Genomic DNA, 13,043 nt, shown 5'->3' on the forward strand with positions numbered 1-13,043 from the left:
AGGGTCACACATTTGGTAAGTGCCTGAGGCTGGATTCGAGCTCAGGTCCTCTTGACTCCAGAGCCAGTGCTCTATACACGCATATATTCCATATCTTTATCTATCTATAGAACAATGCGGCCTACCTATGTATGGAGTTTGCTTAAATACTTACGAGATTTTTTAGTAGTGACATTCACTGGATCACTTGAAGGCCCAGTTCCTGCAGTATTATAGGCTCTCACTGTTGCAAAGTATACTGTATTAGCTTTTAGCCCCGTGATGCTTTTTGTTGTTGTATTTCCATTGACCCTGATTTTACCAGCCTTGGTTTCCTTTGAATCTTCTGTCCAATATAAGACCTATTCATTGAAAACGAAGAGGAAGTTCATGGTCTCCAAATATTCGCTAATTTGTTTGGAAGGGGTAAGAATTGGGAGCATACAACTTATAGATTTTAAAGAAGATAGTGTATTTTGTCATTGAAACTGTCAATTCAAAAGAGTATATACATAAATATTCATAAGGAAGAGACAAAAATATAGCATAATTCCAATTTAGCAAAGGTGTTTAGAAACACTGGGTTCTTTGGAATACATAAGGAAAATCTTTTATAAAACTTCAATTTCTAAAGAATTGTTTTTAAATAAAGAGTGTAAACTAGTAAAAAGTCAGAAAGAAAAGGTTTTTTTGTAATCTGATTATACTACTCTTTAGAACATTTCATTTTTTTTTAATTTACTTTTTTGGCGGGGGGAAGGCAGGGCAATTGGGGTTAAGTTACCTGCCCAAGGTCACACAGCTAATAAGTGTGTCAAGTGTCTGAGGCCGAATTTGAACTCAGGTACTCCTGACTCCAGGGCCGGTGCTCTACTCACCGCGCCACCTAGCTGCCCCACATTTCAAATTTTTATGCTGTTTCAAGTATTACTTGATAATTTAATGAAGTAACAATTATTAAGCCCTTATTAGGTCCAAGATACTCTGCTAGAGTTGGGAAGGCTCCTCTTTTCAGTAAACTTACATTTTAGTGAGGAACATAAGATTATACATATATATATATATATATATACATACACAAACATATACACATATACATATACATGTTATATATATACACATACATGCATACACACACAGATTATATACTACACACACACACATACACACACACACACACACACATATATATATATATATAATGTGGAGATGAAGAACAACTTCTTCACTATCAATGACAATTGCTTGCCAACTGACACCAACACTGATATAGACACAGGAGTTCTGGGAATCAAAGTACCTCCTATACCACTTTCAATCACAGCCCTCATAGCTATCATCTGAGGAAGCAGCTCTTATGGAGATGGGATCAATCAATCCCAGAAATCACCAACCAACTGCTGGCCACAGAGTGGGAAAGCTAACAGAGCTGAAGAAGCAAATCACCTTGAAGTTGATATAAGGGTCTGTTTCAACAATCTGGCTAGCAGTTGTTGTGGGGGTGAAAGACCAACACAAGCCCAAGAACAAGAATGTTGCCAAAGCCCAGGTTCTTTTGATCTGCTTTACTAAGGAAAGCAATGTTAAGGGATTGACAAGCTTACTTTAATTCAGCATACAAATATCATTCGCTTAGTTCTGGGGAAAAAGCCAGCACCCTGAACTTCGGATCAAATGCAAATTACAAACATCGACAGACAGACCTTGTCTGATTCAAATTCCAATACATAGTTACCAGAGTTTAACAAAGTCCCAGCATCCGGGTTTAGGAGCTGGAGGGCTCTTAGCTACAGCTGCCCAGAGTCTCCACATCAGCACGCCACCAAGAGTGAGAGCCCTGAGCAAATAGCTCTGTCTTCTCTTCTTATACCATTTCAGACATCATAAAACGTCATCTGAATGACCAGAACTTAAGCTCCTATGATTGGCTCTTGAGTTAGCACCTCCCTTTAGTACCCTGGGAACTTCACACCCACACTGGCTTAGCACCTAATAAGACTCAATGAAATACACTGAATTAATCAAAGGAAACAAAAGCTAAACTCTTCAAGGGCACTTGGTTGAACTGAGTGCTAAGAGCCCATTTTGCTTCCCAACACAGGGTCACAACATGTCAGGCAAGTCAAACCCTATCCCTCTACTTGACTCTGATTTTCTTTCAGACCCTGAGACAGTCCAGATCCTAAAGATGAATCTGGATTTTCTATGTTTATTTCCTTTCAAATAAAATAAAGGGCAAAAATAAGATATCTAGTGATATGTCCATACATGATCTTTTCTCTGTAGCAAGTAAATTCTTAATCTAGGGTCTAGAAACTTGCTTTTTAAAATATTTTAGTAAGTATTCATAAATATTTTTCATTCTTTTGTAATATTAAGCATTTTATTTTATGCCTTTCATATTCTTATTTTGAAAAGGGGTACATAGGCATCACCAGATCACCTAAGGGAGCAAACACACACACACATACACACATAGATGTACATGCACATGCACACATGCACACACCTTAAGAATTTTATTTTGTAGATTTTGTCTGCCTTTAACAGCCTCAATGGTCATTGATATGCCCTAAAGAACTAATGATGGCAGAACTGGGAAATACCAGTTAATATTTCTAAATATGTTTCTGTGTTAACTTAGCACATACTACCTCATAACCTAGCACCCGTCCTGTGCTTCTGTTCCAGGCAATGGCATTCCAAGAAATGTCCACTTCAGAGGCTGAATAGCTCTGTACAGAAGCTCCAGTTGGGGCCAGTTGAGGCTCTGTGATCACAAGAAAGAAGAAATAATTGCTATTATCATAATTTGTAATCAAATTTAAAACATAGAGGATGATTCAAGGAGGCTTTGCTACTAACCATCTTCTCCGGAGTAGACAACAGTTGCTGGACTCAATGTGCCTTCACCTTCATTATTATACACACCCACTTTTACTTCAAAAGGGGAGAGAGGTATAAGACTTTCATTCCTGTACACATACGTTGAGGCTTCCACAGAAGCCACTGATGCTTTAATCCACGTTTGTGAGCCAACTGGTCGAAACATGATGGTATATCCAAATCCTTCTCCATTCTGCAGCTCTTCTGGGATTGACTGGGAAGAGAGCAAAAAAAAAACCATTGATCATTTGCAAGTATATTCTTTAATATTTATATCTTATATTAAATACATTCATTTTAAATTATTTAAATTAAATGTTATAACTCATCGATTTATATTTAAGTTAAAGTTTCAGAGTTGGAAGGGACTTCAAAGTCATTTCACCCAATCTCTTCATTTAAAATGACTAAATTGAGGACAAGAAGATTAAACAACTTATCGAAGGTCACACAAAAATTGTAGGAACATGCCAGAACTTGAACTCAGATCCTCTTCCTCCAAAAGTATTGCTTCCCCTGTTCGTCCCTCATGTACATTTCTTTTGTAGAGAAAATAATGTTTTCCTTCTTTAATATTTGAACAAAGCAAATTACTACGCTATTTCTAGAAACATACATTAGATCTGTAAGAGGACATATAAATCATTAATTCCAGACTATTGTTTTTACTTTGCAAGTGAAGTCCAATAAGTTTATGTGAATTGTCAAAGTTCATATAGCTTGCTAGTGTCAAAGTGTAAATAAAACATCTTCTGACTCTTGTTCTTTAAACTGTTCTGGGAAGTTTCAAATTTTATCTTTTCAAATGTATTTGGATAAATAGATGAAGCCTTAAATGAGGACTATTTCAAGATTTACACACATATTTAGGATTATACAGTAATTCATAAATTATAATTATAATGATTTCTAGAAACATAAAGGTTGCTATACTATAAAAATACCACTATTATACACATAAGTTATTTAAATATATAGAAAAACCTCTCTTTAAGGCTACAGAAATAACTACTTGTATTTGTCACCTAAGGTCTTCTTCTAGTACATGATCTTATAATGAAGGTGATCCTGGGTTTTCAAAGTCAAGCCAAGTAAGTGGTTGATCTTGTAGCTTCTAAAAACTTGGAAAAACTTTGAGTATTGGTTTTTGACAGTAGTCTATGATTGCTGTCCAAAACTGAACCCAGATAACTTTGAAAAGGGTGCTGAATAGAAGGGTAATTGCTGTTGAATAATTTCTAGAAAATGAAATATATGAAAGCAATAAAAATTTTTTCATGGCCTTTGGGCCTCTGTAGTTCATTTCTGTGATGATGGAGAAAGAGAAAGATGGAGAAAATGGAGGGAAAAGAATGGAAACACTCACCACAGCCCTTTACATAATTTGCTACTTTTAATATATGACCATTATAGAATGAACAATGAATTCATACCCTAGTGAATGAAAGGAATCATATGCATATTCAATTTATTGCTGTAAAGGAAAGCAGAAGTCATGAAGAACTTGTAATAAATGGAAAGCTGGCCCACAGATTCTCTTCAGAGGAAGAAATGAGATAACTGAAGAATGTGACATAATCCTATGTCCATAGACAAGAAAACATGTTCTTTCATGGTCACTTTGCAGTCTCTCACTGCGAGTAGAAAGAAATTAACTAGCTTGAAGATATGTGCCATTTATGTGCACGCATCTGCTGTCGGATGACAAATTACTACAACTCTAAGAAAAACCTGTTGGGATTCTTCAACTTAAGTCAATGTATACCTTCATATGCAGTGATTTCTAAGCACAGGTACAAGTGGGCACTTGGGAGAATAATGAAAATTTCATTGGAAAACATGCCTAAAGATTAAAACAGATTGGTAAAAAATAGAGATGATGTCAACATAGATTACATAGATGGCATGGATATAGATGTGGAAATAGATAAACATGTGGATATGGACATAGATGATATGGTTAGAATATAGAAAGGGTAACAATATTTAAAAGTTCTGAAGTGGAAATTGGTTGTGAAAGATTTTAAATGACAAAAAGGACTATGTGTTTTATACTATAGGTAACATGAGACTACAAAGCAGAGGAAATTATGGTTTTATCTTTACCTTGGGGAAATCACTTTGACAATTATCTGGAAGATGGATTGTAAAGAAGAGAGATTTGTTAAAAAGAGTCAATTTGAGAAGGAACCTCCTGACATTTGAATAATCTGCTAAACATTTTTAAAGGGGATGGATACTTTGTGGGATGGTTAAAGGAGTCCAAAATATGTAGTAGAAAATTACAAAGATTTAATTTTCTGACAAAAATGGTCACTAGAACTGGCTTTGATGGACAAAACATTAATTGGAGGGAGAAACAGAAAGAATACCATAAAGAAATTATACCATAAGAATTATTGGTTAGAAGGGGAAAATATGTGATGAATTAAAAAAAAAGACATGCATTAAGGAATTAAGCATTAAGGAATAATATAGTAGTGATCACGATTACAAATATTCAAGTATTTAAATATCTATTGGTGTTCTTTCTGTACTGATAGTAGTGCAACTGATAAATTCTTGACAATTTATTAATCATCACAGTCTGTAAAAATGAAATGAAAGAAGGAAATTCTCTTTTGAAGTGAATACTTATGAAAAAGGAGGAAATGGCCATTCTCTCTTAGAGTGCATGATAGTAAAAAGGAAACGACAGGCATAGCCTTAAGTGCACCAAATTTATTGAGAGCAGATTCTAAAGAAGTTAGAGAAAATATTGGTATAATCCTATGGCATGAAATTCTAGTCCAAAGCAATTGGGCCTAGATGATTGCTAAGCTCTCAGGAATGGAATTCTGATGACAAATATAAACGATTCTGCTATGGAAGAAAAACTGAATTTTTCTAAGGAGACTGAAATGCATAAATTGAAAATCATTGAACAATTCAGATTAAAACAATACACTTAAAGAAAATGTTGGAAGAAAAGGGAAGATTAAGTATTAAACACAAGAGAGCAAAAGGGTACTATATATATATGTATATATATATATATATATAATATCAGCAAATCATTCAGTTAGTATTTATTATGCATATATTATATGTCAGGCACTATGTTAGGCCCCAGGGATACACTGAAAGGCAAAAGACAGTCCCTGTTCTCAAGGAACTTACAATCTAATGAGGGAGACAACGTGCAAACAACTATGTAAAACATTGTTTATGGGGAAAATAGGAAATAATTAACAAAGTGAAAGCACTAGAATTTAAAAGAAGTAAGGAAAGGCTTCCTGGAAAAGGTGAAATATTAGGTGCAACTAGAAGAAAACCAGGAAAACTCTAAGACAGAGATGAGGAGGGAGAACATTCCAGTTATGAGATGGAGAAAGGGGGGCGGTGAGCAACAGAGAAAATGCCCACAGCAAGAGATAGATTGTCTTGTTTCTGGAACAACAGTAATGACAATGCCATGGGACAGAAGAGTTTGTCTCAAGAAGTAAGGTATAGAAAGACTAGAAAGGTAGGAAGATATTAGGTAATGGAAAGCTTTGAATGTCAGAGGATTTTTTATTGATCCTAGAGGCCACAGGGAACCACTGAAGGTTTTTGAAGACGATGATATTGTCAGACATGTGCTTTAGGCAAATCATTTTGACAGATGAGTGGAGGATGAAATGGAGTTGGTAGAGACTTGAGGCAGGCAGACCCAGAAGCACATTATTGAAAAGTGTCAGGAGAGCTGAAGCTGAATAAAAATGAAGGGCCAACAAGCCACAAGGGGTGTGATTCTAAAATTTGTTTTTGCCTGAATTCATGCATATTTTCTTATTCCTTTCTGAAGTTACAGGTCCACTAGAAGACACTCGAAAAGAGTTGGATGGTGCAATTCATAGAGCACTGGACCTGGAGTCAGGAAGACCTCAGTTCTAATTTAACCTCAGACACTTATTAGCTGTGGGACTGGCAAAGTCACTTCACCACTTTCTGCCTCACTTTCTCATCTGAAAAATGGGGATAACAATAGAACTTATTTCCCAGGATTTCTATGAAGATCAAATGAGATATTTTGAAATGGCTTTGGAAATGTTAAAGCACTATACAAAAACTCTTGCTGTTATATCTCCTTCAGTTAGTTTCTTTTCTTACACGGACTCAATAATCAGTGACTCAGAGAAAAGGTACAAAACTCAGTCTTATTGATGACACACTTCTCTTTGCTCCTCCAACTGATATTTCTGAAAAGGGGTGGAGCAGGGTTTGGACATTTGTATGTAATATCTCAGAATTCAATGTATAGTTAGACTGTCAAAACCTATTCTTCCCATGGCAGCTGGTCCTTGTCCCATGCACAGCATCACTGTTGGGTCCCCAAACTTCTCAACACACACAGTTACTCTTCTTAAGTGATTCCTTCCCACAATAAAAAAGTCTAGGTTGGAGAGCATGCCAGTCTGTTCAATTGTTCTCTTTTCTCTCTTCTTTCCCCTCAATATGTCCTTTATATAAACTAAGTCTTCCTGAATCACACTTTCCTTTCAAAAACACACTCCCTGACTCCCATATCAAGGGGCTCCAGTCTGCCACAAGGCCTTCTTTCTCATACAGCCATGGGGATAATTACCAGTTGTGGATAACTGTGCTCTCCCATAGCCTCAGGCACACAGACAAATTCTCTTTAAGATTTCTTTAAGATTTGGTAAAGGGAGAGTAAGATCAAAGAAGGGATAGGACCACTGCCAAGAATGAGTAGAACAAGGCACCACTCATTAACTGGGTATTTTTTCTCCTATTTTCTCTAAATAAAAGGATATATATTTTGAAGTGAGTGGGCTAGAACAAAAGTTACAATATTAACAGGGAGTTTATTCTAAAGGAGAGTGAAGAAATAGAAATGCTAGATCACCAAATACAGAATAAAAATAGTAGAAATTTATATTCCTTTGTATATAGAAACATAGACACGCCCATACACATATGTTATTGTCCAATCCTTTTCAGTTATGTCAGACTCTTTGTGACCCCATTTCTAGTTTTCTTGGCAAAAATACTGAAGTAGTTTGGCATTTCCTTCTTTCATTCACTTTACAGATAAGGAACTGAGGCAAACAGGATTAAGTGACTTGACCAGGATCAAACAGCCAATAAGTGTCTGAGGTCAGATTTGAACTCAAGAAGAAGAGTCTTGCTGACTCCAGGCCTACCACGCTATTCATTGTACCACTTAGCTGCCCATACATACACATATAGATGAAATATATAAGTATACAGATTAAATATATATTATATATATAATCATATGTACATACATATATACACATATACACACACGCACGTGCGCACACACACACACACACATACATACACATATAGTGTTTCAGTTTGATTTCTATTACCTCATGTGATTGTCACTAAAACTTTGAGCTTACCTGGCTTACTTTAAGTCTTAGCTAATGTTCTATCTTCTGCAAGAAGCCTTCCTCAGTTTTCCTTAATCTTTATACATTTTCCTTCTGAGACTACTCCCAATTTATCAAGAATAAATTTGTTTATACATAGTTGTTAGGATGTTTTCTTTACCATTCAACTGTTACCTCCTTGAGAAGAGGGATTTTCCCCCTTTTCTTTGTATAGCCAGTGTTTAGGACAGTTCCTAGCACACAGGTAGCTAGGTGTCCTGGTACATAGAGCGCCAGGCCTGGTTTCAGGAAGACGCCTCTTCCCAAATTCAAATACACCCTCAGACGTTTAATAGCTGTGTGACTCTGGGCAAATCGCTTAACCCTGTTTGCCCCAGTTACTTCATCTGTAAAATGAGTTGGAGGAGGAAATGGCAAACCATTCCATTATCTTTGCTTAGAAAACTCCAAAGGAGGGCATGCAGAGTCAAACATAACTGAGAAATGACTGAACAAGAACAACTAGCACACAGTAAGTGCTTAATAAATACTAGTTGACTGGTTCATCGACTCACTGACTGAAAGGAATTTGAACAAAGATCTCTCTTGACCCCTAGTTCAACTTGGTCCTCACTACATCACACTATGTACTTCCCAGTGAAAGATGAGGCATGAACTGCTTATTTGCTTGTAATTTCTGATTTTGAAAAGCTGATTGACTTCTGAAAATAAAACATTGTTCTTGAGGATCTCCTCAAAAAGGCACATCCCAAGCATATGCAAGCTATTATGTTCCATAAAATCATGGAAATAGCTTATTTCCCCTTAAGCCAGATTTTCTTTCTGATTTGATGAGTTCTGTCTCTGACATCACTTGTCAATTAGAGTGCTATTAGGGGCTATATTGACTCTTCCCTCTATACTATATTCCACAATTACACAGTTACCAGGTCTTGCCAATTCCATCTCCAAGATATGTCTTGATTCTGCCCCTCCTCTATATTCTCACTGTCACCAATGGCATTACTATAGGCACTTGTTAACAATGGACAATAACCTCCTTCAAGGACTGCACATTCTATCCCCAGGGCATCATAATCTTTTTTCTTCCATGTGAATCTGTTGATGTCATTCATCTACTCAAAATCTTCAGATTCCTTCTATTATGTTCCAAATAAGATTCAGACTTCTTTGCCTCCCATCCCCAACCCTCAATCCAGTTTCATTCTTCCTTTCTGGACCTATTTATTATTACTCTTCTCCATATTATTTGCATTCTAAATAAATTAGGCAAACCTCTATTTCCTGAGCATGTATTATCTTAGACCTTTATGTTTGAGGAGACTTTCCTCTCTGGCTGACTCTTCTTCCACTTTCCCGTCTCTGTCTCGCTCTGGGTCTCTGTCTGTCTGTCTGTCTCTCTCTCTCTCTCTCTCTGTCTCATTCCTAACACTCCTTAAAATCCAGTTCAAAGGTCAGGTTCTTCAGCATGCTATCCTTCTGATTGTTATTATTCTTGTACCTCATCTCATTTTTTTTCTATCTTAAACTTAATTCACTTAAACTTCACTTAAACTTAATTCTACCTTAAACTTAATTCACTCTGGCTCTCATTGATTGGCCAACAATAGGGGTCCCTACCCAAGTACCACTTAACGGTTACTGTTTGGGCCTTGATGGCTCAGAGTGAATGTAGATAGTAATTGTTTCTCTTTTGGTCAGAAATCTGAGGGTCTTCCCCTCCCAGTTTGACTTTTTAAATTTTTTTTTGGATTAAAGGGTCCATCCCTTGGTTCACTTCTTAAACAGCCCAAATCACTGAATGGGCATTGCCTCAATCAAAGTGAGAACTCCAAAAGACCTTAGCTTAAGAAGACCAAGATCTCCTGTTGCATCGTATTGTCCTGATCTGTATCTGGCCCCATCCAGATGGCTCAGGAGGAGAAAGTTAAGCTTCTATCCTCCCTCACTTAAATCCAATTTACTTGCAAGTCATGACATCATCTTCCTGATGTCATGGTCCTCTTTGAGAATAAAGGACAAACCACAATTGTTCTTCTCCCTCATATCATTTTTCCTTGGTAACTTTTTAATGTGCTTATTCTTTACTTTTTATTACTGGTATCTTTATTTTCTTTTACCACTCAAATAAACTATAAAGTTCATGAGGACAGGTAAAATGAGGCCATTTAAATTTTGTTGTATCCTCTAGATGTAGTATAGTACTCTGACAGTTTTCCAGAGTAAAAGGATCTCATAAAAAGCATAACTCTGAGTTGTCATTAATATCATCCACATTCACACCAAAAATACAGCCACCATTTCCATCGACTTTCTTTTCCTTTCTTTGAACTTTGAACTCTGTTTAGCTGATCAGTATCAACTGATACTTCCACTGTCCTATGCTGAATAAATTCCTATAAATGAATTATTATGTTTATTGAATTAAGTTGAATTATTGATTCTTTATTCTACTTTGTCAGCTCAATAGGTATCTTCTATCATATTAAATATGAATTTTAAAAGAAAGTCTCTGTCTTAGACCCAATTTTCTTATTTTTCTATACTTTCTTCTTCTACTTCAAAGGTTTCATCTACTCTTACAGATTGAATTATCATGATTAACTATATAATGCTTATATGTAAATCTGTTATTAATATCTGTTTTGAATATTAATTCTACCTCTCCTATTACTTGATGTGTATCTCTTCCTTAACGTCATATTGGTACATCAAACTCAACATTTCCAGAATGGAAGTCATCACTTTTCCCAAAAACCTGACTTTTATTTAAACTTCTGTCTCTTAAGAGCAATGTTATTTTGCTAGTAACCCAGATTTTAATCTTAAAGATATGAAATATGACCATTCTCTCTCTCTCTCTCTCTCTCTCTCTCTCTCTCTCTCTCTCTCTCTCTCTTTCTGTCTCTGTCTCTGTCTCCTCCATTTCCAATCAACTGACAACCCCTGTTGCTTATGGTATCATATAGTGACATATACTCAGTGAATCATTGACTACATTATTGTCTGGTGTTCCAATAATGTAGTCAATAATTCACTGAGCGTAAAGAGTATTAACATCAATCCAGCTAGGGAAAATAGTTACATTCACTTAAAATGTTCATTAAGGACATCTGGGACATAGTCAAAATAGCTGGATCCCCTATTAATATTGAAGCCCTCAAAATTCTCAGTTCATAGATTGTGCCATCAAAGCTGTGCTAAAAACCATCAAGGGAATATTTAGGTCTTGGAAATATTACAGTCTATCCTCTCAAACTGAAAAACAGTCCAGAAACAGCAACAACAACAAAACATAGAACCCATATAATAGGATGGGAATCTCGTTGTTTATCAACAGAATAAAAATGCTGTATTTCAGGTCAGAGGGCCTGAATTCAAATCAAAGCTTTTCCAGGTATTACATATGTGACCAAGAGCAAGTTAAAACTACTCTAGGCTCCGTTTCCATCATGTATGAACTGAGAGGGTTGGGCTGGATAACTTATAAAGCCCCATCTAGTTTGCAATCCATAATTACATAATTAGATAAATTAATAGCTAGATAGGTGACTAAATGTGTGTGTGTGTGTGTGTGTGTGTGTGTGCATGTGTACACATTAGAAACAAAGAAAAGATAATAGATGGAGATGGAGTTGATCGTTCCTAGAGGCAGATAATCTAAGAAAACCCTGCAGGTAGGCAATGAGTTGGGCTGAGAAGTGAATGGGAGAAATTTGCTGGACTGGAATGTATTTTGGAAACTGCACAGTTTTATCTAATGTGATTGCCAACATAAAAATAAAAATCTTCCTTTTTATCAATCATATCTTTCTAAAGTTGTTATATGACAGAAATTAATGAAATACCATGCTGTCTGATGAATCAAAATTTTAAGTGACTCAAAGGCAATGAAATGCTGACAGTAATCATAAATTTCCAATTTAGCATGACTGCATGGAGCAGCTGCCCTGTGCCAGGCCCTGTGGGAGGAATTGGGCCTACTAGGACATCAAACATGATATCCCCTTGATACACAAAATTTAGTTCCTATAAGTCAGCATGCAGTCCAAGAACAGTTATCAAGCACTATATTCTAGGCACTGTATTAAGTGCTAAAGATAAAAAGAATGACCAGACAATCCTTTCCCTCAATTAGATAAAAATCTAATGAGGGAGACAACATATCAAGAATTATGAACATAGAAGAGATATGTAGAATTGTTGAAAGGAAATTTGAGAGGGGAAGGTAATAGCCGCTGTGGGGGGGATAGTAAAGATGTCCTACAAAAGGGGTGGGAGGAAGGTATTGAGCTGAATCACTATTCTTTTATTAGCTTCAAGCCTTTAATCTCAACCAATTTCCTTGGAATCATTCTATTTTTAAAAGAATGTGCTAGTAGCAAAGAAAGCTACCTGCCCCCGCCCCCCGCAAAAAAGTCCATCTCCATAAGAAGTGCAAAACTGAATTGGAAATGGTTCCTTTAGAAAAGAGCCCCATAGAAGACCAGATCCCAGTGTTCTTCATTTAATTTCTAATAAAAGAATACACACACATGTGTATATAAATGTATGTATGCACGTACACATATATTATATGTGTGGGATTGATCATATTAAAATTGTCAGGTTTGTTTTTGGACAGTAATTAATAAAACCTCTACCAATTATGAAAATGGAACATGGCATGATATTGTGGAACAAAGAGTTGGCCTTTCTGCCAAGAAGATCTGTGTTTCAGTCCTGTTTCTCACACATATTGGTTCACATGTATGGCATTAGGCAGGTCACTTTAAC

The 13,043-nt window shown here is 36.2% G+C and overlaps 1 protein-coding gene across 1 annotated transcript in view; it reads right to left on the reverse strand.

Moving 5' to 3' along the window:
* CNTN6 (contactin 6) overlaps nt 1-13,043 on the reverse strand; it is a 312,661-nt gene that overhangs the window by 27,930 nt on the left and 271,688 nt on the right. Inside the window, exons 17-19 of the mRNA XM_036739662.1 lie at nt 2,845-3,079; nt 2,634-2,749; nt 155-341 (exon numbers count right to left, since the gene is read on the reverse strand). Of these exons, the coding sequence (XP_036595557.1) occupies nt 155-341; nt 2,634-2,749; nt 2,845-3,079 (538 nt within the window). The remainder of the gene's footprint in view (nt 1-154; nt 342-2,633; nt 2,750-2,844; nt 3,080-13,043) is intronic.

Source organism: Trichosurus vulpecula, chromosome 9 (genome assembly GCF_011100635.1).
Source record: "Trichosurus vulpecula isolate mTriVul1 chromosome 9, mTriVul1.pri, whole genome shotgun sequence".
NCBI classification, from domain to species: Eukaryota; Metazoa; Chordata; class Mammalia; order Diprotodontia; family Phalangeridae; genus Trichosurus; species Trichosurus vulpecula.